This window comes from Mizuhopecten yessoensis, unplaced genomic scaffold, assembly GCF_002113885.1.
Source record: "Mizuhopecten yessoensis strain PY_sf001 unplaced genomic scaffold, ASM211388v2 scaffold3229, whole genome shotgun sequence".
In the NCBI taxonomy this organism is placed as follows: domain Eukaryota; kingdom Metazoa; phylum Mollusca; class Bivalvia; order Pectinida; family Pectinidae; genus Mizuhopecten; species Mizuhopecten yessoensis.
This window is the reverse complement of record NW_018404940.1, coordinates 2306471-2334254: the sequence shown is the minus strand read 5'-3', so window position 1 is coordinate 2334254 and position 27784 is coordinate 2306471. Positions and strand designations below refer to the sequence as shown.

At 35.8% G+C, this 27784-nt stretch overlaps 1 protein-coding gene across 3 annotated transcripts; it reads right to left on the bottom strand.

Annotated features, from left to right (window-relative positions):
• Positions 1 to 5397: 5397 nt before the first annotated feature.
• Positions 5398 to 27641, bottom strand: LOC110447100 (large neutral amino acids transporter small subunit 2-like). Of its 3 annotated transcripts, none has more exons than XM_021492551.1 (11): positions 27560 to 27641; positions 17865 to 18402; positions 14287 to 14412; positions 12236 to 12335; positions 11359 to 11403; positions 10796 to 10919; positions 9316 to 9419; positions 8507 to 8603; positions 7164 to 7313; positions 6109 to 6286; positions 5398 to 5844 (listed from the first exon to the last, which is right to left on the bottom strand). In XM_021492551.1, exons 2-11 carry the CDS (start codon positions 18364 to 18366, stop codon positions 5777 to 5779), a joined length of 1494 nt encoding a protein of 497 aa, XP_021348226.1. In that variant the 5' UTR covers positions 18367 to 18402; positions 27560 to 27641; the 3' UTR covers positions 5398 to 5776. The 3 variants fall into 3 exon arrangements, with proteins under 3 accessions (XP_021348226.1, XP_021348227.1, XP_021348228.1); XM_021492552.1 differs by lacking the exon at positions 27560 to 27641 and adding an exon at positions 20533 to 20660; XM_021492553.1 differs by lacking the exon at positions 27560 to 27641 and adding an exon at positions 20022 to 20120.
• Between the last annotated feature and the right edge of the window lie 143 nt (positions 27642 to 27784).

Genomic DNA, 27784 nt, shown 5'->3' with positions numbered 1-27784 from the left:
GCAATGACAAAGTCGTATGGTCATGACTTATACAAAACCTCCCACGCAATGGTAAAGTCGTACGGTCATGACTTATACAAAACCTCCCATGCAATGGCAAAGTCGTATGGTCATGACTTATACAAAACTTCCCACTCAACGGCAAAGTCGTATGGTCATGACTTATACAAAACCTCCCACGCAATGCCAAGTCGTATGGTCATGACTTATACAAAACCTCTCATGCAATGACAAAGTCGTATGGTCATGACTTATACAAAACCTCCCACGCAATGACAAAGTCGTATGGTCATGACTTATACAAAACCGCCCACGCAATGGCAAAGTCGTATGGTCATGACGTATACAAAACCTCCCACGCAATGGCAAAGTCGTATGGTCATGACTTATACAAAACCTTCCACGCAATAGCAACATATTATACGGCTAGCTGAAATAAAACTGCTATTTGGCAGGAAATATCAAACATGACACCCATTAAGTAAATTATTGATTCGGATGATACATTTTATATAAATTGGGAATTCCCTAGGGAAAAAAACTCACCTTAATGTGGTCACGTGACACGTGTCCTCGTGTTCGCGACTACCCTCCTTGTTCTTGTTCCCTATTGCTGGTTGAACTGGAGCATTACATTCCATCATTTTGTGATGGCCCATGTTGTTTCCCGTTTTGTTTTGATGTCTGCCATATGAGGGACGTGTTTTCTCTGTTTCCACTCTAAACACCTGTATCACGATCTTATGTCTGATTATTCTCAGGTTTTTTTGTGTCGTATCGAATCTAAGTTCGGGATGTTTTCCTGGTGAAGTGACATTCTGGTATGTTATCCCCTTGCTCAATGAGGTTTGTTATCACTTAGCAGCATTCGGATACTACTTATGTTTGCATTATTGCTTTGTATTCTGGATCAAACCCTTAGTATTTACTAAAGGTATTAATATACATGTATCAATATACATTAAAGCACGAGTAATCTGTACCATTCACAATGGTATGGTAGGCTACATCTAATCATGACTTGTGTTCAGGTAGGATATATCGATGAAAGTGTCGTCATGTTCTGACTTACCTGATGTATGCTCGTCTTTTATTTCTAATGCTAGTGATACCTTTTTGCTTTCTTTTGACCTTTAGTACTATATAAGGCAATGGAATGTTTGCTTTGTTTGACTTTCTGCATCTAAAACATTTTTTTTAAATAAGTTCCTCATTTCTTTGAATTTCTTATGATTTCCTTACATATTTGAATTAACACGAAAAAAGATAACTCACGAAAACGATTTAGATTAAAATTATCCCAGTGGTCACGGGAGAAGTACAGATGAACCAAGATACTCATATCGACATGTACAGATAACAGAATAGTCTGCTTAATGTCCTGTAGTTTATTTATTTATAAATAATTATCTTAATACATTATCTATTGAATCGCTAATATCACGTACACCATCGCCAAATAACCTTATTTTGCTGTTCACACTTGCCACAGTGCACTGACATTTTTGTCATATATGCATAATGTCATTAATATGCATTTTTATCTACCGATTTGCCCGAATCTGGGTCGATAGGGCATTCCTTTCCTGAATGGGCAGATCTAAACATCAGACTGAAATTGATTTGACTTTAGAACTGTTTACATGTGATGCTTACATGTGGGGGAAAAACAAAGGTCAAACGGCATACCATCCGTATTGAGCAAGTGCATCAAGTTCACGATCTCATACTTCACTCCGCCGTTAGTGCATCGAGTGCATCTCGTGGACAGGTCTATTATAAAATCAATACGCACTGCAGTAATGCATCCGGGTGGTGATTTAATTCTTTAATTGATTTGAAACAGATGAACTCGTTAGTCAGGTGAGCAGAAAAGCATATAGTTGCTGATACGTCCGGGTCAATTTAACATTTTGACAATGTGCCATCAACATCCTGTTTAATGCAAAACTGAATCCTCACTAACAGTACACTACGCAGTAATGCAAGATAGGGTAAACCCTTTTACAGGACACGGGTCAAAGGTCATCACCTAACAGACAATGAGAGATAAACACTGATGAATGTTGAAACTGTGTCTCGAAAAGGTTCATATGTAGGTTTTGTCGCCAAATCTGGTGGCGACACCTCCAATTAAAGCAAATTATAAAACTAATCAAAACACATCTGTGTTTTGAAAGATCGGTTTAAGAAGTATACGCACTTCCCCTTCTGTTTCAACAGCAGTTTAGACCAACTGGATTTACCAATGAGTCAAAGACGAAATGACTGTATGGTGCAGCGTGATTCCCTTTTTATGCGTACTGTATCTATTACCAAATGTAAAAATTGCAGTCCAATGTGTAAGTCTTAGGTCCATTGTTCAATGAATGTGGATGCCATCTGAAGGTGGTTCATAATATAGTGGCAATGCAATGGCAAATAGGACCTAATAACGGTGTCTGGGATCGTGGATGCCCCATATACGTGCCTGTATTTGACGGGAGAAACAATGAATGTGGCCAAGTGTGGTGGTGGAACAATGACTGGGGCCACGTGTGGTGGTGGAAACGCTCATCCTTCTAAAGCACGTTGTTTCGTCTCCGGCGCTTTGTTGGGGTCCATGATGCCTTTCTTTTAATTTTAGTAGTGCTGTCTCCACGATTTCTCTTGTTTTATCAGTTTGAGGTTAGGAATCTATCATTGAGTGTTAATGCTGTGGTATTCTTTTGTTCTATTGTATTGTAAAGGGAACTTTAAACTATTGGGTATAGTTTCTAGATGAAACATTCTTATTGATTTTGCAATAAATTTTTCAATTTTATATCACCAATACATGTTATCCAAAAGGATTTTCTTTTTCCGATCTTAATGATTGATTTCAACAGTAATACAAAATGTAACCTAGGTTTATAAAAAGGCCTGTATTTTCTCAAAATTCCTCATCCTGCCCATACTCGTTGAATGGACTGTTTTGGTATATCATTTTGAGTTATACTGGAGAACTAATTATACTACTGAGATATGAAGGATCCATGCCCCACCGAAGGCAAAACACTGGAGAATGTCACTGTCATTTATTATATATATATACTTACCTTATCTAAATTTTGTAAGTACATGTAACTGTATTGGGAAGAATAAATTTAAATCAAATACTATTTTAATTTTTATTCAAAGACATCAGCATATCCACAAAGACATCAATACTCAAAATAAACATCAATGTATCCACAAAGATACATCCATATATTCATATAGAGATCAATATATCCACATAGATATAATTATATCCACATAGATATCAAAATATCCACATAGACATCAATATATCCACATAAAGATCAATATATCTACAGACATCAAAGTATCCACATACATATCAATATATCCACATAGAGATCAATTTATCCACATAGACATCAAAGTATCCACATATATATCAATAGATCCACATAGACATTAATAGATCCACATAGACATCAACAGTGCACATGGACATCAATAGATCCACATAGACATCAATAGTTCACATATACATTAATGGATCCACATAGACATCAACAGTCCACATAGACATCAATAGATCCACATAGACATCAATAGATCCACAAAGAGACATCCATATATTCATATAGAGATCAATATATCCATATAGATATCAGTATATCCACAGAGATATCAAAATATCCACATATACATCAATATATCCACATGAAGATCAATATATCCACATAGATATCAGTATATCCACAGAGATATCGAAATATCCACATAAACATCAATATTTCCACATAAAGATTAATGTATCCACATAGACATCAAGGTATCCACACAGACATCAACATATCCACATAGAAATCAATGTATTCACATAAACATCAATATATCCACAAAGATATAAATTTATTCACATAGACATCAATATATCCACATAGACATCAATATATCCACAAAACCATCAATAATCAACAAAGAGACATCGATATATTCATATAGAGATCAATATATCCATATAGATATTAATTATCCACATGAATAAATAATGCCACAATGATATCACATGTTTGACCACTGGACGACCGATCACAGTGCAGTTGTTCTACCTACCTGTTCTACCTACCTGTTCTACCTAATCAACGGTATTCCAGGCCAGGCTAGTTAGGTCAACAACGAAATTAAGGAGAGGTTACTGAATATTTGAATAATTACAGTAGAATTCTCTTCTGTTCGACTGAAATGGAGACAGGAATCAATAAATGTATATAGATCCTTTTTACACATAATATTTCCCGAAATTATTTCTCTCTTCATCATCATTTGATATGTTAAACTAACCTGAATACAATCACGTTGACTTAACTAAATAACGTTTAACAGATGTACCTGTTTGGATTTCGTTTGTAAAAGGAGACGAATGTCACTGTAAGGAAGTTGATTATATACGAGATGAGATAAGATGGGTTGTTTGATATTTATAGAGGTGGTCCGTCAATTCACAAGTATGATAAAGCATCTCAATTTAGCGATATGTATGCTCCTGTCACTTAGTACGTATTTAGTACTGAAATGTGTATGTCCCTCTCACTAAAAATGTGTTCAGTATGGAAATATGTTCGTCCTTGTCACTTAACACGTGTTAAGTACTAAACTATGTGTATGCCCCTGTCATTAAACACGTGTTCAGCACTGAAATGAGTTTGTTCCTCTCCCTAAATTGTGTTTAGTACTGAGATATGTTTGTCCCTGTCACTAAGTACATGTTTAGTTCTGAAAAATCTATCATTCTGTCAAACAAACACAGAATTTGATACTAAGATATTTATGAACCTAAACACAATTTAGTATGAAATGTGTATGACCTGTCAATAAACACGTGTTAAAAATTGAAAATATGTATGATCCTGTCACCAAACGTGTATGGAAAAATAATTTATTAATGACATTGTTTTCTTGTTTAATTTTAAACATACAAACATTAAACTGGTGGGGGATAAAACGATGGCCATAGGTATGAAGTGCCCGAGAAATATGTTTTTAACATTAATTCTATAATTCAGAGATTCATATCATGTCAATAATCTCACGAATTGTTTTCACTCTCACGAAACTGGAAAAATATATAGTGACAACACAAATCTCTCTTCCATCGTTCAATTTTTCTCACATTACTCAGTCGTATCACTGACAAGTTATAACATTCTATCAACTAACAGACGTACAAACTCGATACTCAAGGGGTTACGCTCACTTACGCTCTCTGCACCCCTAGAATATGTCATAGCAAAATTGAAGGCACGAAGTTACCTGTTTGATTGGTCTCAAGTAAAAAAAAATACCTGACCAATCGCTGGGCTGATACCTGTCCTTTGAAGCTTACAAAGAAGCGACACCTGACTTCAAAGCCTGTCAATTTTTACCGTTACGTGACCGCGAGATTCTTTTGATGTACATCAAATGATCAAACTAGTCGGCTTGTCTCATCAACAAGGTTGAACACACTGAGCTTTCAATTTCGCTATGATATATTCCAGGGGTGCAGAGAGCGAAAGTGAGCACCCCCCTGGAGAGTCGAGGATGACTGACATACAACAAATCTAAATCACACATATCATCATAGTCCACTCCTGTCACACTAAAATCGACATGATGACAATATACATCATGTTTGTAGACAGCGCTAATTCATTAACACTTTAAGTTCTTGACAAGTAACTTTTCTCCAAAACAAGATCTTATAGGTTCTAGACTAGTCAAATATCAACACGTGTCATCGTCACATGGTTGATACGTGATTTCACCATTCAATTTCATCGTCTTGTGGAACTACCAGAAGAGCCTTTTGTATAAGAGATGTGATGTTATCTGAAAAAAATCATGTCAATTAATTATTAGTTAATACATGAGAGTTGAAAAACATGTTTATACCAAAGCATAGATAATGTTTCGGTGACCCATTACGGTACTTGTAATTGTTTTCCCTTTTTCTTTGATAATGTTTCAATATTTATTTCATTGTGTATCAATATGTTTGCCCTGATAAAGTTAACGTGAATTCGCAAACATCTCCACAGAACGGAAAAAATACCGTTTTTACAGTAACGTCAAAACCAACGATATCATACTTACGATTAAACATATTGAACACTTGTGGTTTGGATTTCCAATATATGCCGAGAATGTAACAGGGAACCCCGACCATGGTGAGACAGAAGGCGAGTAGACTGATGTCGGGCTTCTGAATACAGGTGAGTACCAAGAGCACAAGACTCATCACAAACAGGAAGATTGGCAACACCAGAGGGAGCTAAAGTAGACAGAGAATGTTTTATTTAAACAATGGATATTAACAACGTACTCATATCCTCGTTTTGTATTTTCCAAATTTAAAGTTTTACAAATCCACGAAATTACTGCTATTCAGAATTTCATTTTTAAACAAAATCGTCCTGACTAATCGATTATCATAGTCTACATCGAGTTGCGTATTTGCATAAAAATAAAGGTAAAATTATTGATAACATATTGCCAACGTTTGTATACAATTTTTGCACATCTCGAGACGAAATTCACATTATTTCAGCAATATACGAGATGAAGAAATATTTCTCAATCGAATTGGTATTCAATAGATTTAACGTATGTAAACTCGGCTTACTGGGCTTGCTTTAAGTGAATGAGGGGAGGAATTGCTAGACATTTTTTCTGCGATTCGATCTGTTTATCATCACTCGTTTCTTGAATTTATTCGCGAAACATTTACATGTTTGTTGTTAATATTACTTATTTCTCATTTTGATGGACATGTTGTGGGGACCTTTGTTGTCTTCCATTGTTTTGACGGCACTTTGGTTCGCATTGTTCTCTTTTCATTTCTACTTTGAGTTGAGATGATGTTCACCTTGCGTGTTGAAGCTGTCGAATGTGTTTTATTTTTGTTTTTATTTTTATTTCCAAAAAACGTATGTATGTTTTTAAAACGATCAAACTGAAATCTAAAAGTAGCTCTAAAACTTAGCTAAGAATCATTGTCTTTTGGCGTTTGCTATGTTAGGGAGCAAAAATTTCCCTGAACATGACTAGTATATTGCTAGCAACAGAGGCTGTTTTTAGCACGCGCCACGCGTCATGTGGACCTCACAACCTCGGTTCGCATGTGAATCATTCAACATTTATATCCTTACCTTGATAGGTCTAGGCATGTCAGGTTTTGTGATCCTCATGTAAATCTGTCCTGCGAATACGAACGCCAGGACAGTGGTGAAACTAAAGCCCATCATCTCGATCAGATAGAAGACATCGCCCAGGCTCTGCATTAGCAGTGACAATACCAGCTGTGTAGGTAGAGAAAGGAACGTTAATAACAGATGAACATTGATTTCATTCTATTTACATTCCTCTTCTACAAGTTCAATTCTATTTTGCTAAAACATGGAATTAAGTTGTCAGTCAAAGAAAGGTGCATCGAATTTACCACCTTCGCTTGTTTAAAAAATAAGACTAAAATAGATTATTCTTTCGTCTTGGAAACTAGATTTATTTCAGTAAACAAAACACACGGATATATATCTGAAAAGATTTTCGTGTTGTAACTGCGAAATACAGATTATTGATCTAAGGTCTGCTGAGTAATTCATCATTCTGTGCTATCTGAATTGTTTATTGCCGCCAAATTTTACTCTTAACAAAAACAAGAGGCCCATGGGCCTTAACGGTCACCTGAGTCTACAGTATTTCTTTTTGTTGTTGAAATATGTACCAATTTGAGTAAAAAATAGTATAATGTTAACTTAACTTTGTCAGGACCATGAGCTGATCATTCCTAGACCAATTTTAAGTGAGATCGGCCTATTAGAACTTAGTAGCAAAATAGCGGCCATGGCAGCCAAATTGTATTTCTGATTGACCCGAAAAATAACAACACTTTGTCAGGACCATGAGGCGATCATTCCTACCAACTTTCAGTTCAATCGGTCCAGCAGAACTTGACTTTAAGTTTGAAATAGGTTTTCAAAATGGCGGCCGTGGCGGCCATATTGGATTTCTGATCGACCCGAAAAATAACAACACTTTGTCAGGACCATGAGGCGATCATTCCTACCAACTTTCAGTTCAATCGGTCCAGCAGAACTTGACTTTAAGTTTGAAATAGGTTTTCAAAATGGCGGCCGTGGCGGCCATATTGGATTTCTGATCGACCCGAAAAATAACAACACTTTGTCAGGACCATGAGGCGATCATTCCTACCAACTTTCAGTTCAATCGGCCCAGCAGAACTTGACTTTAAGTTTGAAATGTAAAATGTTAACGGACGATGGACGACGGACGACGGACGACGACGGACGAAAACGGATAGCAATAGGTCACTTGAGCTAAAGCTCAGGTGACCTAAAAAGACAACTAAGTTATGTATACTTTATGTATTCTATTTAAAGAATGCTTCTATGCATCAAACAAACAAAAATTATTGACCGAAAAACAAGATTCGTGTACACATTATAATCTGTGTATAATTTATTTGACTTACGATCGTGATCAGAGACGGTGCTGGTGTGAGAAATTTGTAGTTGATCATGGCTATTATACTGGGAAGATGATTATTGCTGGCACCAACAAAGAATAACCTGATGGAAGATGACATTGAACATTAGACAGATAAAATACCACTTTTGGTGTCATACTGACGCCCACAAAGATCAACCTGATTGAATAATACAATAGATTAGGATGATAAATCCTTGTTACTTTAAATAATCCTTACCAATTTCCAAATTGGTCTAAATTATAGATGTACACTGTAGTTGGACATAGTAGATGTCGACAGTAACACGAGGTTAATCAGTCCTTAAACCTCACTCGATCTATATCCAATAGAACGATATCGACCGCAAATGTAGCAAAACTTAGATAAACACGAAAAAGATACAGAAATCAAATTTCAGAACCCAAAATAACAATATTCCACTGCAAGATATGGTTCAATATGAAGCATCAAAATGAGAGTGTTACTGTAATGACCAATAAAAACAATGAATGCTAAGTTTGTTTTGAACACAAAATGTAATTGGAAACTTATGTTGCGTCTGTTTCCTTTGTCAAGCATAGAGTGAACATGACCAGTGTCTTCCAAGAAACCGGTCATTAATGAATTTCATTCCGAATATGTGTTGATCAACTTTTAAGAAAATGAAACATTTCTCGCTGTCAAACATGTTATTTATATTCAATATATTGCTTTTGTCGTGCATAAGTATATATTAGAACACTATCATCTGCTTAAAGAATATATTTCAATATTCGTTTGATTAATGGTGGAACTTTAGACTGGTTTCTTACCTCGACATTGAAAGGCTAGTACCGTTCATTGAACCTGCCACCGAGATCGCGATCAGGACAGGAACTACTACAGACATCGCAGGAACGGTCAAGTCAGAGAAAGTCTGAAATAAAGTGTAAACATTGTTGATATAAAAAAATAAACATAGAAAATACTAAAACCAATACATGTAAAAAAAGAGAATGACATAACGAACATGGACGTAAATCTGTGATTTAGAAGCGTAAGAACACATTTGGCGTGAAACTTATTTAGTGGATTGGTCCTATGTATTATGTACACTTGCAGATTGTTTTATATGATAGTGTTATTTATTTTAGCTTATATGCCAGGAAAGTTCCCAGAGTTGAATGTAGTGTTGTATGTTATTGACTGTCAGTAAAAATTGCAATAATTGTTTTCACTTCACACAGAGAGGATTTGTGAAAAAAAACTTTTCTCTGTGGTCTGTATTGTTATGGTAGTACTTGTGACGTCGCCATGGAAAAAACCCATTTCAATGACGTCATGAAACATCCTACCTGACTATTATTTCATGCATAAGCAACTCACTAAGGATTAGTGATAACGTCACTTTTGAGGAAAAGTTTTTACAGGATTATTATTTTGATTAACATAATTGTAAGATTGACGCCTTCGGGTTTTGGTATTATTGGGATTTGGCGTTTTATTAACAGCTGAGGTCATATTCCGTCTTTGCGTATTGCAGAGTTATCTTAGCTTGTGAGTAGGTATTGATTGTTACGTCATTGGTTTGTGAGAGTAAAGTCATCAATTTTTGAGAAAAGAACGTAATTTTCTCACACAAACCAATGACGTAACAATCAATACTTGCTCACAATAGAAGATAACTCTTCAATACGCAAAGACGGAATATGGACGCACTTCTATGTGTGTAATGTATGAACGTGTGGTAGAGGTGGTTTATTGTTGTATGTCTGCCGGCGATAGTGCAAATCTGATGCCGACTCAAGTGCTAGCTTTCTAACGGAATTGATCACGGAAGGCACCCATCCTAGTAATCCACCCGGTTCGCATTAACCTAACAACGGGATAACCACTTGTTCGGAATACCCAAAATGCTGAACATTCAGCAGGAAATAAACAATATCATTTGTAAGGACTCTAGTATAAGATTGATATAATTGGTAATATGTATATGTACACGACCTTTGCAGCTACAAGTGATGGCGTGTTGCGTTGATAAACATTATTTCTGTGCGCACAATATCAATAAAACTAATAACCTATAGCTGTTATGCTGGATATGAAACTCTGATTGTGATAAACTGGCAGTATTGATCGATAACATTGGTAACTCTAAAAATAAAACTGCCTTAATACAAAAAGGTACATCGATACCTGCCTGAATAACAGTTTTCACATTTATTTCTATTCCGGAAATGAGTTTCTTTAAGTTAATCGAACGGAATGTGTCCAGGTTATTTAAATGACACAGAAAACGATGACGCAACATACCACAGCCACTGCAGTAGACTGGAGCATCTCCGTCGGCGTGAGGACAGCAAAATAAGCAATGTTTGCCACCAAATATACTGACGTCACAATCGCCATGGAAATAAGGATAGCTCGTGGTAAATTTCTGGAAACACAAATATAAAATATCATACAGTGTTTAATATGATCCGTTTTAATATCAATTTTGGAGGAAATTAATTTCAAAAATTGTAATGTACAACACAAATTGATAAGCATGATGTCATCTGATGTTTTACAATAACGTTTTGAAATGTCATTTTGGAAACTGAACCATAGATGATCAAAACATTCAAACGAAACTATTTCCCGTAAAAGCAAAGTATTGAAAACTCAGCTTTTCATGTTTTTTATTGAGATGTTGCCTAGGTGTAAGGCTTGGGGGCAATAGATGATTTCTGAAGACAAAGCAATACATAAAAGCTGAAAATTCAATTACAATGTTTTAGCCACAAAGCCACGAAAAGTACATGTACATGTTATCAACAACACGTGTTAATTAAATAGGATAGATATAAAATTGTAAAGGAATTAATGCAAATTACCTGTGAGGTTCAATTAACTCGTCAGTCAAGAAATTAAGGTAGCTCCTGTAAACAAAAATATCCTGATTCAAAAGTCTACACCAAGTTACTAATATAATTTCATTTAACAATACATGTATTCGGTTTTGTTATTCGTTTATACATTAAGGTTTTTGCATGGAAACTCTAAAAATATGTATGAAATATTCTTCTGCAGTCACTTTCAACATAATATAAGTGACATTTTACTTACACGCCATAGAGGACTAATTAATTTGTCATAACGATTGATCTATAAACCACATATATATAGGATCTTACATAAGTTTCCATTTCATATGAGATTTATGAAACGAGTCTAAAACTTTTTCAATTGAGCGAGCCTCTGGCGAAAAGAGCTAAAACGAAAAATTCGTGACGAGTTTCATAAATTTCATATGAAATGAAAATAAGTGTAAGATTTTTTTTTATCACATAACCACGATTTTTGATATTTATTCGTGTAAAACGACAATTTTCATGCAACCTTGAAATGAAAAAAGGCGCCATTTTGATCTAGTGCGTAAGCCTGTGACGTCATGTACTTGCCATAGGCGTGACGTCACAATTGAAACAATTGAAGCGTACAACGAATCACAGGTCTGAAAGGTCATATTACATGGATTAATACGCAAACAATATGACATGGGTATAGTTACTAGATAACACAGCACATTATGTGATAAATAGGCCTAATGAATACTGTTTTTTGGGAGAAAATTGTGCACATAATGAGCATTCTGAAAAGGTGAAAATTGTTTCACATCCCTAATATATTAATTATATTTTATCTATACATTGTATTTGCTTTCTAAAATGGTTTCTGGACATGTCTTTTTATAAAATTATAATGTCTTACCATCCTCCAAATGCCCAAAATCCCGAGTAAAATGATATTGCAATAGCCCCGGCGCTGTAGTCACTATCTGCGAAGGAATCTTTGAAGTTTTCCACTTTGCCTGAGAGATAAAATTAGATTAATTGTTAACTTAAAAAACAACTTCATACTTATCATTTATGTGTGGTATTGAAGATAATTTTAAAAAAAGACGTCATTGTAAGACGAGCAAGGAATGAAGTCCGAAAACATCTTTATTTCTTAATATCACAGCGAAAGTAGATTATAACGGCAATGTTGAAGATGGGAAATGAATATCTTAAACTGAAAGACGGAAATATGCCAAACCTCGGCCTGGCCACATAACGAGTGCTCCGAAGGGTAATGCGATATTTTTCTAATGTCAGTTAACATGTACAGCCGTACCCTCAAAGGGACACCTCTGTACTGTGGCTAATACTGTGAAGTAAACGATTAATTGTTAAGCAGGAAATTACCCATAGGGTTTTTATTTCAATTTAAAAGTCAAAGAGCGTTAGGTTTGAAAAACTAAGCGTCGAATGACACGCATATTAGAGACGTTATGTTCACGTTATTATTTCTAAATCTGAACTGCCCGTGTAACCATAATCAACAGCCAATGAAACAGATTAACATTTTAACTCACATAAAAGTATCAAATAGTGAAAATCACATAAAAATACTCATTTGAATTGCATGTCATTGTATTGGCCCATTTTCCAACATGTGTCCCGTTTTGGGCCCATTGACGTTACGCATTACACAGGCTGTGTTATCAATCTGTGTAACGCTACGTGTCCTACGTATCGTTTCTGTACGCCAATATGTTACTCTTCCTTCATTTTGAGTGTGTATTTGACAAGACATCATATAGAAGATTCCTGTAGCTGTTGACGGTACCGATATTTCTATCAATATGAGTATTCGCCGTCATGTAAATAACCACATAATAACACCTTGTAACTGGCTACATGGAAGCCACCATTGTCTGTACGATTTTCATATGATTGTATTACCCTACACGTAAAAGCGCAAACCATTCTGCTGATAATTGTGTGAAGTGTACTTGAACGTCAACCAGAACTTTGGTAATGCTATAAACCAAATACTTGGCTTATCATTCGCAACCAGCCATTGATTTTCTTGTGACAATTTGCGATAGAGTAGGACAATTTCATTAATTCTAACAGTTCTGTACAGCGTTGATGACAAAAACAAGGCGCCATTAAGAACCCATACATCCGTACGTACCACTTGATCAGTAATTGAAATCTCGTCAACTTCCCGCGAGAAGATCGTGCGTGACAGATGTGCATTATGAAGACGTTCATAAAATGTAAATCTCTTTGATGAATGGTCACTTAACCTTTCAAACAGACACCCGAGGAAATTAGCTAGACAGTGTACGGGATTATAAAGATCCCCCCAACACAGACAGTGCAATTTCCTTGAACAACATTGCACGTAACATCGTTTTGTTTGATAAAGATTACAACACATGGACGTTGTGTTCGATTATCATTTTCTACTTTGTATTTATTCGTGGAAATCTTGTTAAATTTACATCATTCATTTATTCAACCATTTTTTGAGTATTTTCAGCAAAGGCTGTTTTTTCGTAATATACTACTAAAATATGACGATGTCATTCTTCATAATTAAGATGATTAAGTTTTTTTCATTAACCTGAGAGCTGACAAGGGTTGAACATTCCAGAAATTTTCGGAGGGTTGAGGTTTCAATGTCATAATCTAAATGTCAAAATAGGGAACAATGATTTGTTGTCAGATCAGTTAAATTTATCAACAAGTGCATATTTTGATTACGTATCTTTTTCAGGTGTAGCGAGTGCCGCATATCATACCCCAGATATTGGCAGTATCTCATGGTTTAAAATGCTGACGAAATGAAACAATCAATTCTGAAAAAAAGTTGTATAATTGTGTTTTATCCTATATATCTCGCATTTTTGGATGACCAAACATACAGTCATATAATTGTTAATGTTTCAAGGCAATTTTTTTAATATAAAATCTAAAATTGTTAGTTACCATTTCCAAGGTAGACGAAACCGATGACGATGATGGTGGCAAGAGCAACGAGTTTACAAATAGTGATGCCAACTTGTACTTTAGCTGCCCACTTCACATTAACACAGTTGATAGAGATCAGCAGCGCTATAAAACAAATTAAAACATCTGAGGGTGTAATACAACAAATTACAACATTATCTTACAATGTTATACATTAAACAACAACATTATCTTACAATGTTACACAACAAATAACGACATTATCTTACAATGTTACACAACAAATAACATTATCTTACAATGTTACACAACAAATAACAACATTATCTTGGAACTCTGTAAACAAATAACAGCAACACTGAACAACACAACTTACACAACCAACCTGTTTAATCATATCATAATGATGTGGAGTTTATCGTAGCACAGTATATTCATATGATTCTGCTCGTCATAACAATGTGATAACAGTACAACAAGTTACATTGCACAATAACGATAAAAGCAATAAGTTATCATTCGGTTATAGAAACATTAACAGATAACTAGACTAGCTATCAGCCTCTATGTTTCAAATTCATTTTCCTGTTTAGATATTGATTTGGGCAAATGTACGGGGTATGGACAAACAGAGGATGAACGACAGAAAAATACAGCTGTTTGCACCTATAAGTTGGTAATAGGTACAGTAAGCCAAATAATGAATTACACCGCATCCTCCAGCTGTTTCGTCCCTCTAGGACTCATCGATGACGATAGGGACCAAAATCAAAATTAGTAACATCTACTATTGAAACAACTATATGTAAAAATATCAAGGTTGCTTAAGTCAATAAACAAGAAAATAATCATGCGACTGAAAACCAGCAAAACCACTATTGTATTGGATGTTCCATTTTATGAACTTTTAAAGGATCCTTCTCCTATAAACACACAAACAGTCATCCAAGATTTCTTATCGCTGATTTAGATAATTTGTCCGTGGAAACACGTCATTACATGTTGCTTTCCATATTGAGGTTTACCGTAATCTTGATTGTTAAACGCATCTCTTTTGAGTTGTGGTACGGTTCGGGATATACACACTTTATAAATGGTTAATTTAAAACTAACCTGTACTCCACTAGTTTTGAAAATATTAATATTAATGGGTTTAAAAACTACCTCTCTTTCTGTTTCAAAAGTAGTTTTGACCAATTTAGGGTTCGGGCTTTTTAGTCCCTAGCATCACCGTAGGACGAAACAGCTATATGGTGAAGTGTATTTCATTTTTTGCATACTGTATTTATTACCAAATATAAAAAGTGTCATCAACTTTGTTTCTTACGCTCACCTTAAGATAATTATATCTGTTCATTAAGGCGACTTAGTCGGTTTACCAACGTCTGGATCAGACACTTTCAATTATTACGTGAGATATGTTAAAGGGAGTATCAGCAATGTTTTTGCGTGACATGATTATATTATATATATAACGCACATAGCATTCGTGGCAGATAAAGTGTGTCATATGTATACGCAAATTGCACTTATATTTAAGCAGGTCAAGGTGAACCCCAAAAAAGTCCATATAAGATAAGACTGGAGTGACGATATACTGATATAATACTGCCATCTCTTGCATTTAAAGACAAGTGTTGTACACCAAGTAACCAGTCCGTGTGACCTTGACATACACTGACGATGTCAACAACTTCGGTCGGGTGGACGAATACTACAGGATTATAACCAGTCACTCAATGCTATCTCAATGCTTCTATAGCACTTATGAGTCCTGGACAGTCAACTAGCTGATAGTCTTAACATGTCAACGCCACCACAGGAAATCTCTTTATCTGATAAAGTTAAAAAGAATAAACTTGCTTACTTTCAAATTTTTAATTATTATGGATGTTCCTTCTTTTTTCTTAATTAACACATGCTGTGAACGCCATGAACGCGAAGTGAATGCTTCAAGATTTTTCATTCGTATTTAATCTGACCTAAAGTAAACCTGAACGTTTGTATTCATTAACAACCTATTGGAAGGACTATATTACAGTTTAACAGTTTAGGAAAGTATTTTAGGAAAGATTATTGTAAATTTAACAAGAATACAATAATCAAAAGCCTTTTTATGTTATTAATTTTAAGCAAATAGCACCATGTTATTTAAATGCTGTTCTGAATTGCTGCACTTTAATCATTTTGACGCAATGTAAGGGAAACTAACAAAATGAAAACAGACGAAATTGTTTATAAAACACGTCAAATGCTGCACAATATTCATTTATTCATGATAAGCAGTCTTATAAACTTGAATTTAAATAAACGAAACGAAAAATTAATTTTTCGGAAAGAGTTTTTAGAATTTTGATGTTGAATACTCTTTATGGTTAGGTAGAGTCCTGTCGCCTAAAATGAAGTTAGTTATTGGAATGTAAATTCTTTAATGATCAAGCAGGTGGTAGCGACATCTAAAAGATTAAACGGGAAAATATCAGTTTGTGTCTGCTGATGACCTCCTAGTACAAAAACCCAACAACACACTTTAAGACTGATAAAACGGTTATTTCCAAACTTCAAGATTGATATGCAAATGATCCACTAGTACATAAGTTGGCACAGATATTTAAATAGAAATTAGGAACGTCAAGTGGGAAAAAATCAAGAGTTATATGCAAATGATGTACACTGTACTAATTCAAAAGTCTAAACACAAATCTGAATAGGTTCTTTTGTAGAAGATGTGTTTCTTAAGTGATTTTAAAAGCACGTTATCGAGTAGGAAGCTGCAGAGCACGTTGTTGGTGCGGGAAGGTATACAGTCTGAACCTTGAATGAGGGACGTCTTATTGTAAACATGTTTATATAGCACAACCAGTGAAAAGTTTAGGTATGACGTTCCGATGACTAGTACTAGATCATTTATCTGGTAAAGGTTATATAGTACATATCGTACTACTCATCGAAACATCACAAACAAATTCTCTCTCTCTGATTGTGTTAACCGAACCTGTATAAACTGTACTTACCAACCTGGAGGTTTCCAGATAAATGGAGGTTTTATATTTTACATTCAGTGCATTTAATGTTTGTATTTTAACGTGTATGCATGTTCTAATGGTTTTAAAACAATTTGTGTCAGTACAGCGTTTTCTATTGATTCACTAATTTCCTCAATACTCCATTTTATTGTATACAGCTTTTCCCTTCGTGCAGTCTTATTTTTTACGTTTTCGACAGGAAATTAATATTAGCCCACAGTAGAATTCGCGGAAAACAGTCCCCGTAGCTGATATTTTTATTTTGCCTATGCTACAACGTGACACTCATTCGCCCGTAGATTTATCAGAGTCAAATCAGCGAAGATGTTCGCAGATAATTTACCTAAAATTGATTTATATTAGAGGATTAAAAGATTTAGCGTCATCGAATATTTTGTATCAAATCGACACCTTCAATGTTACAGTTTTTGCGTTTATATAGCGCATTGAAGAAAAAGAAAATTGCTCAAATTAAGTACATGTTAATTGCTCAGAAAAGATTGATAGCATGACTTTGTAACAATGTATGATTTGAAGATGAATGTTCTAATGGATATTGTTGATACTCACCGATGATAAGAGCCGCGATCAGACGAACAGCAACAAACGGTGGTTCACAGTCAGAATACACTGGCTTGAGGATATATGTTGCAAAAATAAGACAAGATGCTGCCACACATACTGGACAAATAATTATAAAATTAATCCACAGTGCTAAAAACGCGAAGAAGTCTCCGAACGCCTCACGTATATAAGTGTATTCGCCTCCCGACTTTGGGATGCATGCGCCTAACTCAGCAAAACACAAGGCGCAAAGAGCCGAGAAAACGCCTGTTACTGTCCACATCACACAAGACATGCCCACAGACTTGACATTTTGTAAAATCCCTACCGGAGATACAAAAATCCCCGAGCCTATTATAATCCCTACAATGATACACACAGCCTGGAACAGGCTGATCTGTTTCTTCAGTCTCACATTCTTGTTGGCTTTTGTCGTCAAGCTTTCTGATTCCGAGTGACCGTTTGCTATCTTCCCATTCTGAACGTCTCCATTTTTCATTAAAGGCATCTTGACTGTGTCCTTGTTCAACTTTGATCATTTATCCTGTGAATGAAAAATTATCTTACTGATAATGTAAATCAGACGATAAGTTTGAATTGATACGAGTTGAAATACATCACCTTCACCCTGAGATGGATACTGGGCACGAATTGGGCAGAACACCTATATTTTACGGGTGTTATATTTGAAACATCTCCATCAACTAACTCAAATTCTATCCTTACCGAAAATGAAATGATTTTCTAACGTAACTACAAATAGTCCTTTGCCCCACCATATAAACACAAAAATAGCACCCTGTCTTAACCAATACAAACTACTTCAAGCGCCGAACAAAGTTACCCTACCCTATAACTAACTATATTTTCTCTTAACCACAATATTGCCCAAACAATATTAACACAAATAAGGTTACCTTACTTTAACCACAAACAACGGGTTGTCCTACAATTATCACAGATAATTACCAGTTCGCTACCCTCAAATGATGTTACATAATCCTTTTTACAATGTTACCAATCTCTAATAACAAAACAAGTTGACCTACCCACAAAGCAAATCGGCCTACCCACAAAACAAGTTGACCTACCCACACAACAAGTTGACCTATCCACACAACAAGTTGACCTACCCACAAAACAAGTTTATTCTACCCTGACAAAAAAGATGGCACCTTACTCTACCACAAACCATGGTGCTTGTCTGTGACCACATTGTTACCCTTACCTGATCACAAACAATGTAACATTACTATAACGACATGTAATCCTTTTCTCTAAACACGAACAATGTTTCCTCCCCTCACATCAAACAACGTTACCCTACCTTATCACAAACAATATATCCCTACACTTCCAAAATATAATGTAACCCAGCATAGCATAAACAGTGTATCACAAACATTCTTTCCCTTCTTTAACAATAAGCTATCTTCCCTCCTTAAACATTAAAAATTGTGTCCCTTTACAATGTAACCTAACATATCACAAACAATTTGTAACTAACTCCACAACAATGTTGCTACTCTGACTACCAAACAATGTAACAACTATCTCCACAACAATGTTGCCCTACTCTGACTACCAAACAATGTAACAACTATCTCCACAACAATGTTGCCCTACTCTGACTACCAAACAATGTAACAACTATCTCCACAACAATGTTACCCTATTCTGACTACCAAACAATGTCACAACTATCTCCACAACAATGTTGCCCTACTCTGACTACCAAACAATGTAACAACAAACTCCACAACAACAGTTTCCCTCCCTAACATCAAACAATGTTACGCCAGCCCTTATCTACCACAAATATGGTACTTAAACCCATACTATCTACAATGTTATCAGGCAGAAAATCATCGGCGGTCTCCAGCCCTTACTACAATACGCACGTTATGCTGACCACGGATAGAATAAATGACCCATTCTGCAACACAGCCGGTGCCTCATAAATAAAACTACACACGTTTCACAATTGACTACTTTCAGATAGACAGAAATTGAGCCAAATCCTTTCCTTACAAACGTACATGTACAAAACGTTATTAAATCTCACTCTAACGTATTAAGAAGATTATTTTCTGAAAATGCAATGAAACATGCATATTACAATACAACAGAATTTCTATGCTGCTGAAACTGGCAGTGACTTACCTACCACCAGCGTCAGAGAAACTGAGAGTATTGAGCAAAAGCGTCCACGACGTCAGTCTGCAGGGCTGAGGACAATGCGTTAGACCTCGTGTCCCATACATAGCTGAGTATGTAATCTTAACGGGCGAAACCATCTATTTAAAGCACTATTCAATGAATATCACTGTACATCGATAATGCTATTTTCGTAAACGTTTCCGCCGCATATGTTTGACCTTATCACAACTAAATAAAAAGCATTTACGTCAGTTTCTAATCAACCGAGAAGGTATAACAATTTTCAATTTGTTGGTTAAGCTAACAGTTTCAACAGCTGATCAGAGACTGTCTATCTCCATAGAGTGATAAGCTAAACTAGACTTTGTTTCGGATAAGATTGAAAATAGGTTATACAAGCAATACCAATATTGCACGAAATTGTGTTTCATTAACGAAACGTTCTGTTATTTACTACTTTCTTATACATATGCATAGATATTTATGTGAGTATGAATATATGTAAAATATATACCTTGTCTGTGTTGTTTTCATTGGAATGCTCTTTGGATAAACATGTGAATATGTGAGAACTAATACTGTCACAGTGACCGCCAACAAGGATTACTGCATCAAGCTAACCGCGAACACGTGTACGAACTGATCAACAGACTTTGTCGTTAAGTGACCACGCTCGCTTCACGTGTTAAATGATATAGCACTACATAAATATATATATAGGTCAGTGAGAGCACAACTACCAATGGCTTTGTACATCGTGATGACCTGATGTAATTGAGATGTTATTGACTCCTACGATTAACTGATTACGTCATGAAATCTACGACATGTGGTGTGGAAAACTTCACACTTACTGAGAGTTATACAATATAAACAAAGTAGATAAGATTGGACAACAAAAATTGAGAGATGACAACAGGAATGGGATAAATATTAATGAATGATCCTTGCATACAATTGTTGTTACTGGGTACGAATGATCACAGTCAAGTGGTATAATACAAGTTAAGTCAATATTATTTGTTTTAGTGTTGTTTATCACAATAACCTTAGTTACATGGCATTAAGATATAAAGGTACATAGCCGGGAGCAATCACCTTAGTTACATGGCACTAAGATATAAAGGTACATAGCAAGGGAGCAATCACTTCAGTTACATGGCACTAAGATATAAAGGTACATAGCAGGGAGCAATCACTTTAGTTACATGGCATTAAGATATAAAGGTACATAGCCGGGAGAAATCACCTTAGTTACATGGCATTAAGATATAAAGGTACATAGCAGGGAGCAATCACTTTAGTTACATGGCATTAAGATATAAAGGTACATAGCTGGGAGCAATCACCTTAGTTACATGGAATTAAGATATAAAGGTACATAGCAGGGAGCAATCACCTTAGTTACATGGCATGAAGATATAAAGGTACATAGCAGGGAGCAATCACTTTAGTTACATGGCATTAAGATATAAAGGTACATAGCCGGGAGCAATCACCTTAGTTACATGGCATTAAGATATAAAGGTACATAGCAGGGATCAATCATCTTATGTACGATATTGTTAAAACAGTTAATACACAAACTGCCTTATAGACTCAGGTTTGTGGTGGGAGTTCGGGATGTATGCTGTGTTTTGTATTGGTGTCCCTTCGATGGTTTGATCTTTTGGTAATGTCATTGAATGAACACACTATTGTATATTGGTTTCCTACTATATTAGCCAGTCATAGGTAAAGCGTAAAACGTGCCTGTATTTCACCTGTATCTGTTACCTATGTGTTAAAGTACTCGACCAGACTTCACCTTTACAACCCTCACACCCGTATGTGCTACCTATCTGTTACCTATGTGTTAAAGTACTCGACCAGACTTCACCTTTACAACCCTATACCTATGTGTTACCTATGTGTAAAAAGTACCCGACCAGACTTCACCTTTACAACCCTAACACCCGTATGTGCTACCTATGTGTTACCTATGTGTTAAAGTATTCGACCAGACTTCACCTTTACAACCCTATACCTATGTTTACTTATGTGTTAAAGTACCCGACCAGACATCACCTTTAACACCATAACACCCGTATGTGTTACCTATGTGTTACCTAAGTGTTAAAGTACTCGACCAGACATCACCTTTACAACCCTAACACCCGTATGTGTTACCTATGTGTTACCTATGTGTTAAAGTACTCGACCAGACATCACCTTTATAAACCCTAACACCCGTATCCGTTACCTATGTGTTACCTATGTGTTAAAGTACCCTACCAGACTTCACCTTTACAACCCTAACACCCGGATGTGCTACCTATGTGTTACCTATGTGTTACCTATGTGTTAAAGTACCCTACCAGACTTCACCTTTACAACCCTAACACCCGGATGTGCTACCTATGTGTTACCTAGGTGTTAAAGTACGCGACCAGACATCACCTTTAACACCCTAACACCCGTATGTGTTTCCTATGTGTTACCTATGTGTTAAAGTACTCGTCCAGACTTCACCTTTACAACCCTAACACCCGTATGTGCTACCTATGTGTTACCTAGGTGTTAAAGTACCCGACCAGACATCACCTTTACAACCCTAACACCCGTATGTGCTCCCTATGTGTTACCTATGTGTTACCTATGTGTTAAAGTCCCCGCCCAGACTTCACCTTTACAACCCTAACACCCGGATGTGCTACCTATGTGTTACCTATGTGTTACCTATGTGTTAAAGTCCCCGCCCAGACTTCACCTTTACAACCCTAACACCCGGATGTGCTACCTATGTGTTACCTATGTGTTACCTATGTGTTAAAGTACTCGACCAGACATCACCTTTATAAACCCTAACACCCGTATGCGTTACCTATGTGTTACCTATGTGTTAAAGTACCCGACCAGACTTCACCTTTACAACCCTAACACCTGTATATGTTACCTATGTGTTAAAGTACCCGACCAGGCTTCACCTTTACAACCCTAACACCCGTATGTGCTACCTATGTGTTACCTAGGTGTTAAAGTACCCGACCAGACATCACCTTTAACACCCTAACACCCGTATGTGTTTCCTATGTGTTACCTATGTGTTAAAGAACCCGACCAGACTTCACCTTTACAACCCTTACACCTGCTTGTGTTACCTATGTGTTACCTATGTGTTAAAGTACCCGACCAGACTTCACCTTTACAACCCTTACACCTGTTTATGTTACCTATGTGTTAAAGTACTCGACCAGACTTCACCTTTACAACCCTAACACCCGTATGTGTTACCTATGTGTTACCTATGTGTTAAAGTACTCGACCAGACTTCACCTTTAACATCCTAACACCCGTATGTGTTACCTATGTGTTACTTATGTGTTAAAATACTCGACCAGACTTCACCTTTACAACCCTAATACCCGTATGTGCTACCTATCTGTTACCTATGTGTTAAAGTACTCGACCATACTTCACCTTTAACACCCTAACACCCGTATGTGTTTCCTATGTGTTACCTATGTGTTAAAGTACTCGACCATACTTCACCTTTAACACCCTAACACCCGTATGTGTTACCTATGTGTTACCTATGTGTTAAAGTACTCGACCAGACTTCACCTTTACAACCCTAACTACCGTATGTGTTACCTATGTGTTACCTACGTGTTATAAAACCCTAACACTCATAGGTGTTACCTATGTGTTACATATATGTTATAAAACCCTAACACTCGTAGGTGTTACCTATGTGTTATAAAAGCCTAACACTCGTAGGTGTTACCTTTGTGTTATAAAACCCTAACACTCTTAGGTGTTACCTATGTGTTACATGTATGTTATAAAACCCTAACACTCGTAGGTATTACCTATGTGTTAAAGTACTCGACCAGACTTCACCTTTAACATCCTAACACCCTTATGTGTTACCTATGTGTTACTTATGTGTTAAAATACTCGACCAGACTTCACCTTTAACATCCTAACACCCGTATGTGTTTCCTATGTGTTACTTATGTGTTAAAATACGCGACCAGACTTCACCTTTACAACCCTAACGTCCGTCTGTGCTACCTATGTGTTACCTATGTGTTATAAAACCCTTACAATCATAGGTGTTACCTATGTGTTATAAAACACTAACACTCGTAGGGGTTACCTATGTGTTATAAAACCCTAACAATCGTAGGTGTTACCTATGTGTTAAAAAACCCTAACACTCGTAGGTGTTACCTATGTATTACATATATGTTATAAAACACTAACACTCGTAGGGGTTACCTATGTATTATAAAACCCTAACACTCGTAGCTGTTACCTATGTGTTACATATATAGTATAAAACCCTAACACTCGTAGGCGTTACCTATGTATTACATATATGTTATAAAACCCTAACCCTCGTAGGTGTTACCTATGTGTTACATATATAGTATAAAACCCTAACACTCGTAGGGGTTACCTATGTATTATAAAACCCTAACACTCGTAGGGGTTACCTATGTATTATAAAACCCTAACACTCGTAGGGGTTACCTATGTATTATAAAACCCTAACACTCGTAGGTGATACCTATGTGTTAAAGTACTCGACCATTCTTCACCTTTAACACCCTAACACCCGTATGTGTTTCCTATGTGTTACCTATGTGTTAAAGTACCCGACCAGACTTCACCTTTACAACCCTATACCTATGTGTTACCTATGTGTAAAAAGTACCCGACCAGACTTCACCTTTACAACCCTAATACCCGTATGTGTGTGTTAAAGTACTCGACCAGACTTCACCTTTAACATCCTAACACCCTTATGTGTTACCTATGTGTTACTTATGTTTTAAAATACTCGACCAGACTTCACCTTTACAACCCTAACTACCGTATGTGTTACCTATGTGTTGCCTACGTGTTATAAAACCCTAACACTCTTAGGTGTTACCTATGTGTTACATGTATGTTATAAAACCCTAACACTCGTAGGTGTTACCTATGTGTTAAAGTACTCGACCAGATACCGAGATGAGCAAAGGTTGTGTTGTATCACACACTGACATACTAACAGCAAGGTCGACATACTGGCACGAGTTGATTTGAGAAGTACCCATGTACTTTTCTCGTCACGTCAGACAGACAGACACTAGAAAAGCGAAGACAACGTCTTGGTCATGTTTTGTAGAATGGGTGTCTGCGCACACCCAAGCCTATTCAAATGAAAATTGTTGTTAAAAATACGTGAATTATATCATTTTCAGTCAAGATAATTAGTTACTAAAGTATATGAAGTATTGACCAATCTTTAATGTAACATATAACAGTAGTTTGCACAAAACCAGGCGTGCGTAGCTAACAAATTTGAAGTTTAAATAGAAATAAAATATATTTTTGGCTTCCGCACACTTGTGAGGAAAAACTAAATAGCTTAAATTTTAGTTAATATGACATCACTGCCTTTTCCTATTTTATTAAGTATGTCGCTTACGCTATTGAAAAAAAAAGACATATCAAACTGATAATAGTTTAATGAACTGGTACACATCTTTATCTCCTGTATGACACACAGTAAATCCTCTTTACACTGCCAACATGTGTGAAGCTGTTTTACCCGTTATGCATGAGCTAGTCGAAATATCGAGGAAAATAAAAACAAAAGGAGTTGGGGGAAAAGAAACACATGGGAAACCCACAGCATGATACCCGCAGTTTTGTAGCAGAATGATGACATAAATAAAGAATCGTGTCATCGGTATATAGATATTACTGTGAAGTTTTGTAGCAGAATGATGACATAAATAAAGAATCGTGTCATCGGTATATAGATATTACTGTGAAGTTTTTTCCCAGTTCTTAGATCTGCTGTGTTGCAAAACTGGTCAATTTCATTTAGCGGCATTTTTTATCACGGGATTCAGATGCTGGATTAATTTTTTAATAATGTCGCAGGTTGAATGTTTTTCTGAGAAAATATGTTTTCATGAAAATCGCGAAAAATTAGAAACCCACCAACAACACATCAATTATATACAATAGGGTCTAAAAAACTAAAATAAAAATGTAACCTCTTTACACAGTTTGAAAAAGAAAAAATCAATTCATAAACATGTCATTGGCAATACTTCTAGAGTTTAAATTTAAGGATGTACACCTCTGAGTAGCCAAGATTTCCTGTATTAAACTTTTTTTCTTATATGGATTTTTGGAAAAAGGAGTTAATGGCATAGTAGAAAATGCAAAAAATACTATATGTCCGTGTGTTCGTTTTTGTGATCGGTCAAAGATACCAATTGAACACAACATGTGATTTTAGGTGATTTTTTGGGTTTTGACCATTTGCAGAACAAATTCATAGAATTTCTTCCAAGTGTGTTTTCAGATATGTATGAATGTTTGTAGAATTGATGAAAATATCATTTTCTTTTAAATTAGGAAAGTAAAATTTCTTAATCTTATTCTTTTAACTCAGAAAGCCGATTTTAGTTACCCCTACCCCCTTTTTTCAATGAAAAAATACTATTTTTTTACCATTTTTTGCAGATTAAACGCTTGATATAAAAAGTTCTGCTATTTAACTTTTTTTAATATTTAATGAATTAAATAAAAATGTGTTTCCCTTTCTAAAACATCTACAAAAATGGGGGGTCAGTGTGCTTTTTTTTTTTTGTCCCATTATCATTTGTGTTATCTTTTACCTTGTTCGGGTCAAAAATCAAAAGTGCTTCAGTAACACTAAATATGTAAAAAAAAAAATCAATAATGTATAATTTTCCAGTTTGTTGCCTATTATTTTTATCATATTGAACATTATAAAGTTGTACAGCAAAGTTGAACCTGCTACAATTAAAAATGGCGACACAATGACAATTTAAGTGATCAATCTAGTGTCAAAAAAGGTGAAATTTTGGCCTTTTTTGAAGCGCAAGAAATACACATTAATACACATGTTCAAAATGGCCGCCGACTTGGTACTTTTTTTAAATTCTTGTAAAAAAAAGTTCTACACACAACAGGCATCTAGTTTTTTGACGTATTTTTTTCAGATGCGTGTTTGCTAATAAACTTGATCATAATTTGTTAAATATTACAAAACCCCATTACACCAGATCAAAACGAGACTTGAACGTGATTGAAACCTCAGAAGAGTACATCATTAAACAGCATTGCACACATCCGTGCTCCTTCATAGATCAATAAATTGTGTTAACGGAACGGATAATAGATATTTTGTAGCGATGTTGTAGATAGCCACAATAACAGTACTTCAGAATTACAATAAGCAATAAAAATACGAATAAAAATGATAATATTAAATCTCGATAGCCAGTGTGTAAAGCTAGAAGTTAGTCAATACCTAAACATGTTTACAATACTACTAGTATTTACATAGAAATACCATTGTACACACACGTGCTCATGGTTAGCTAGATAAGGGAATGTGAGTAGATATATGTTATTAATAGCCACAATAACACCAGAGACGTTTACACTAATGAAGAATTACAATTAACAAATAATACAATTATTTGTGAAAATTAGTTAACATTAAACGTTTTTCTCTGACTTACCGCAGTCTTGTCTGGTAGTAGACCCGGCACTGTATACTGGTAGCTAGCTATGCACAAATAATTGCATCACCCTAGTCGTCAGATAGTGTAGTTTCGTTCTATACAACAAAGGAAAGCCCGACTGGATTGCATCAGCACGTCTGCTAAAACATGAACTAACGGTGTGGTTTTAGGAGCATAAGGTCAAGGTCAATACTGACCAGTTGGGTGGACATGGTCTAACAG

Excerpts from the sequence above, each read along its gene's own strand:
- LOC110447100 (XM_021492551.1), bottom strand. The coding sequence starts at position 18,366 with ATGCCTTTAATGAAAAATGGAGACGTTCAGAATGGGAAGATAGCAAAC. Across the intron at positions 14,413-17,864 it reads GATCGCGGCTCTTATCATCG|CGCTGCTGATCTCTATCAAC; the intron begins GTGAGTATCAAC and ends TTTGTTTTATAG. Across the intron at positions 9,420-10,795 it reads AGTCTACTGCAGTGGCTGTG|ACTTTCTCTGACTTGACCGT; the intron begins GTATGTTGCGTC and ends ACTTTATTTCAG.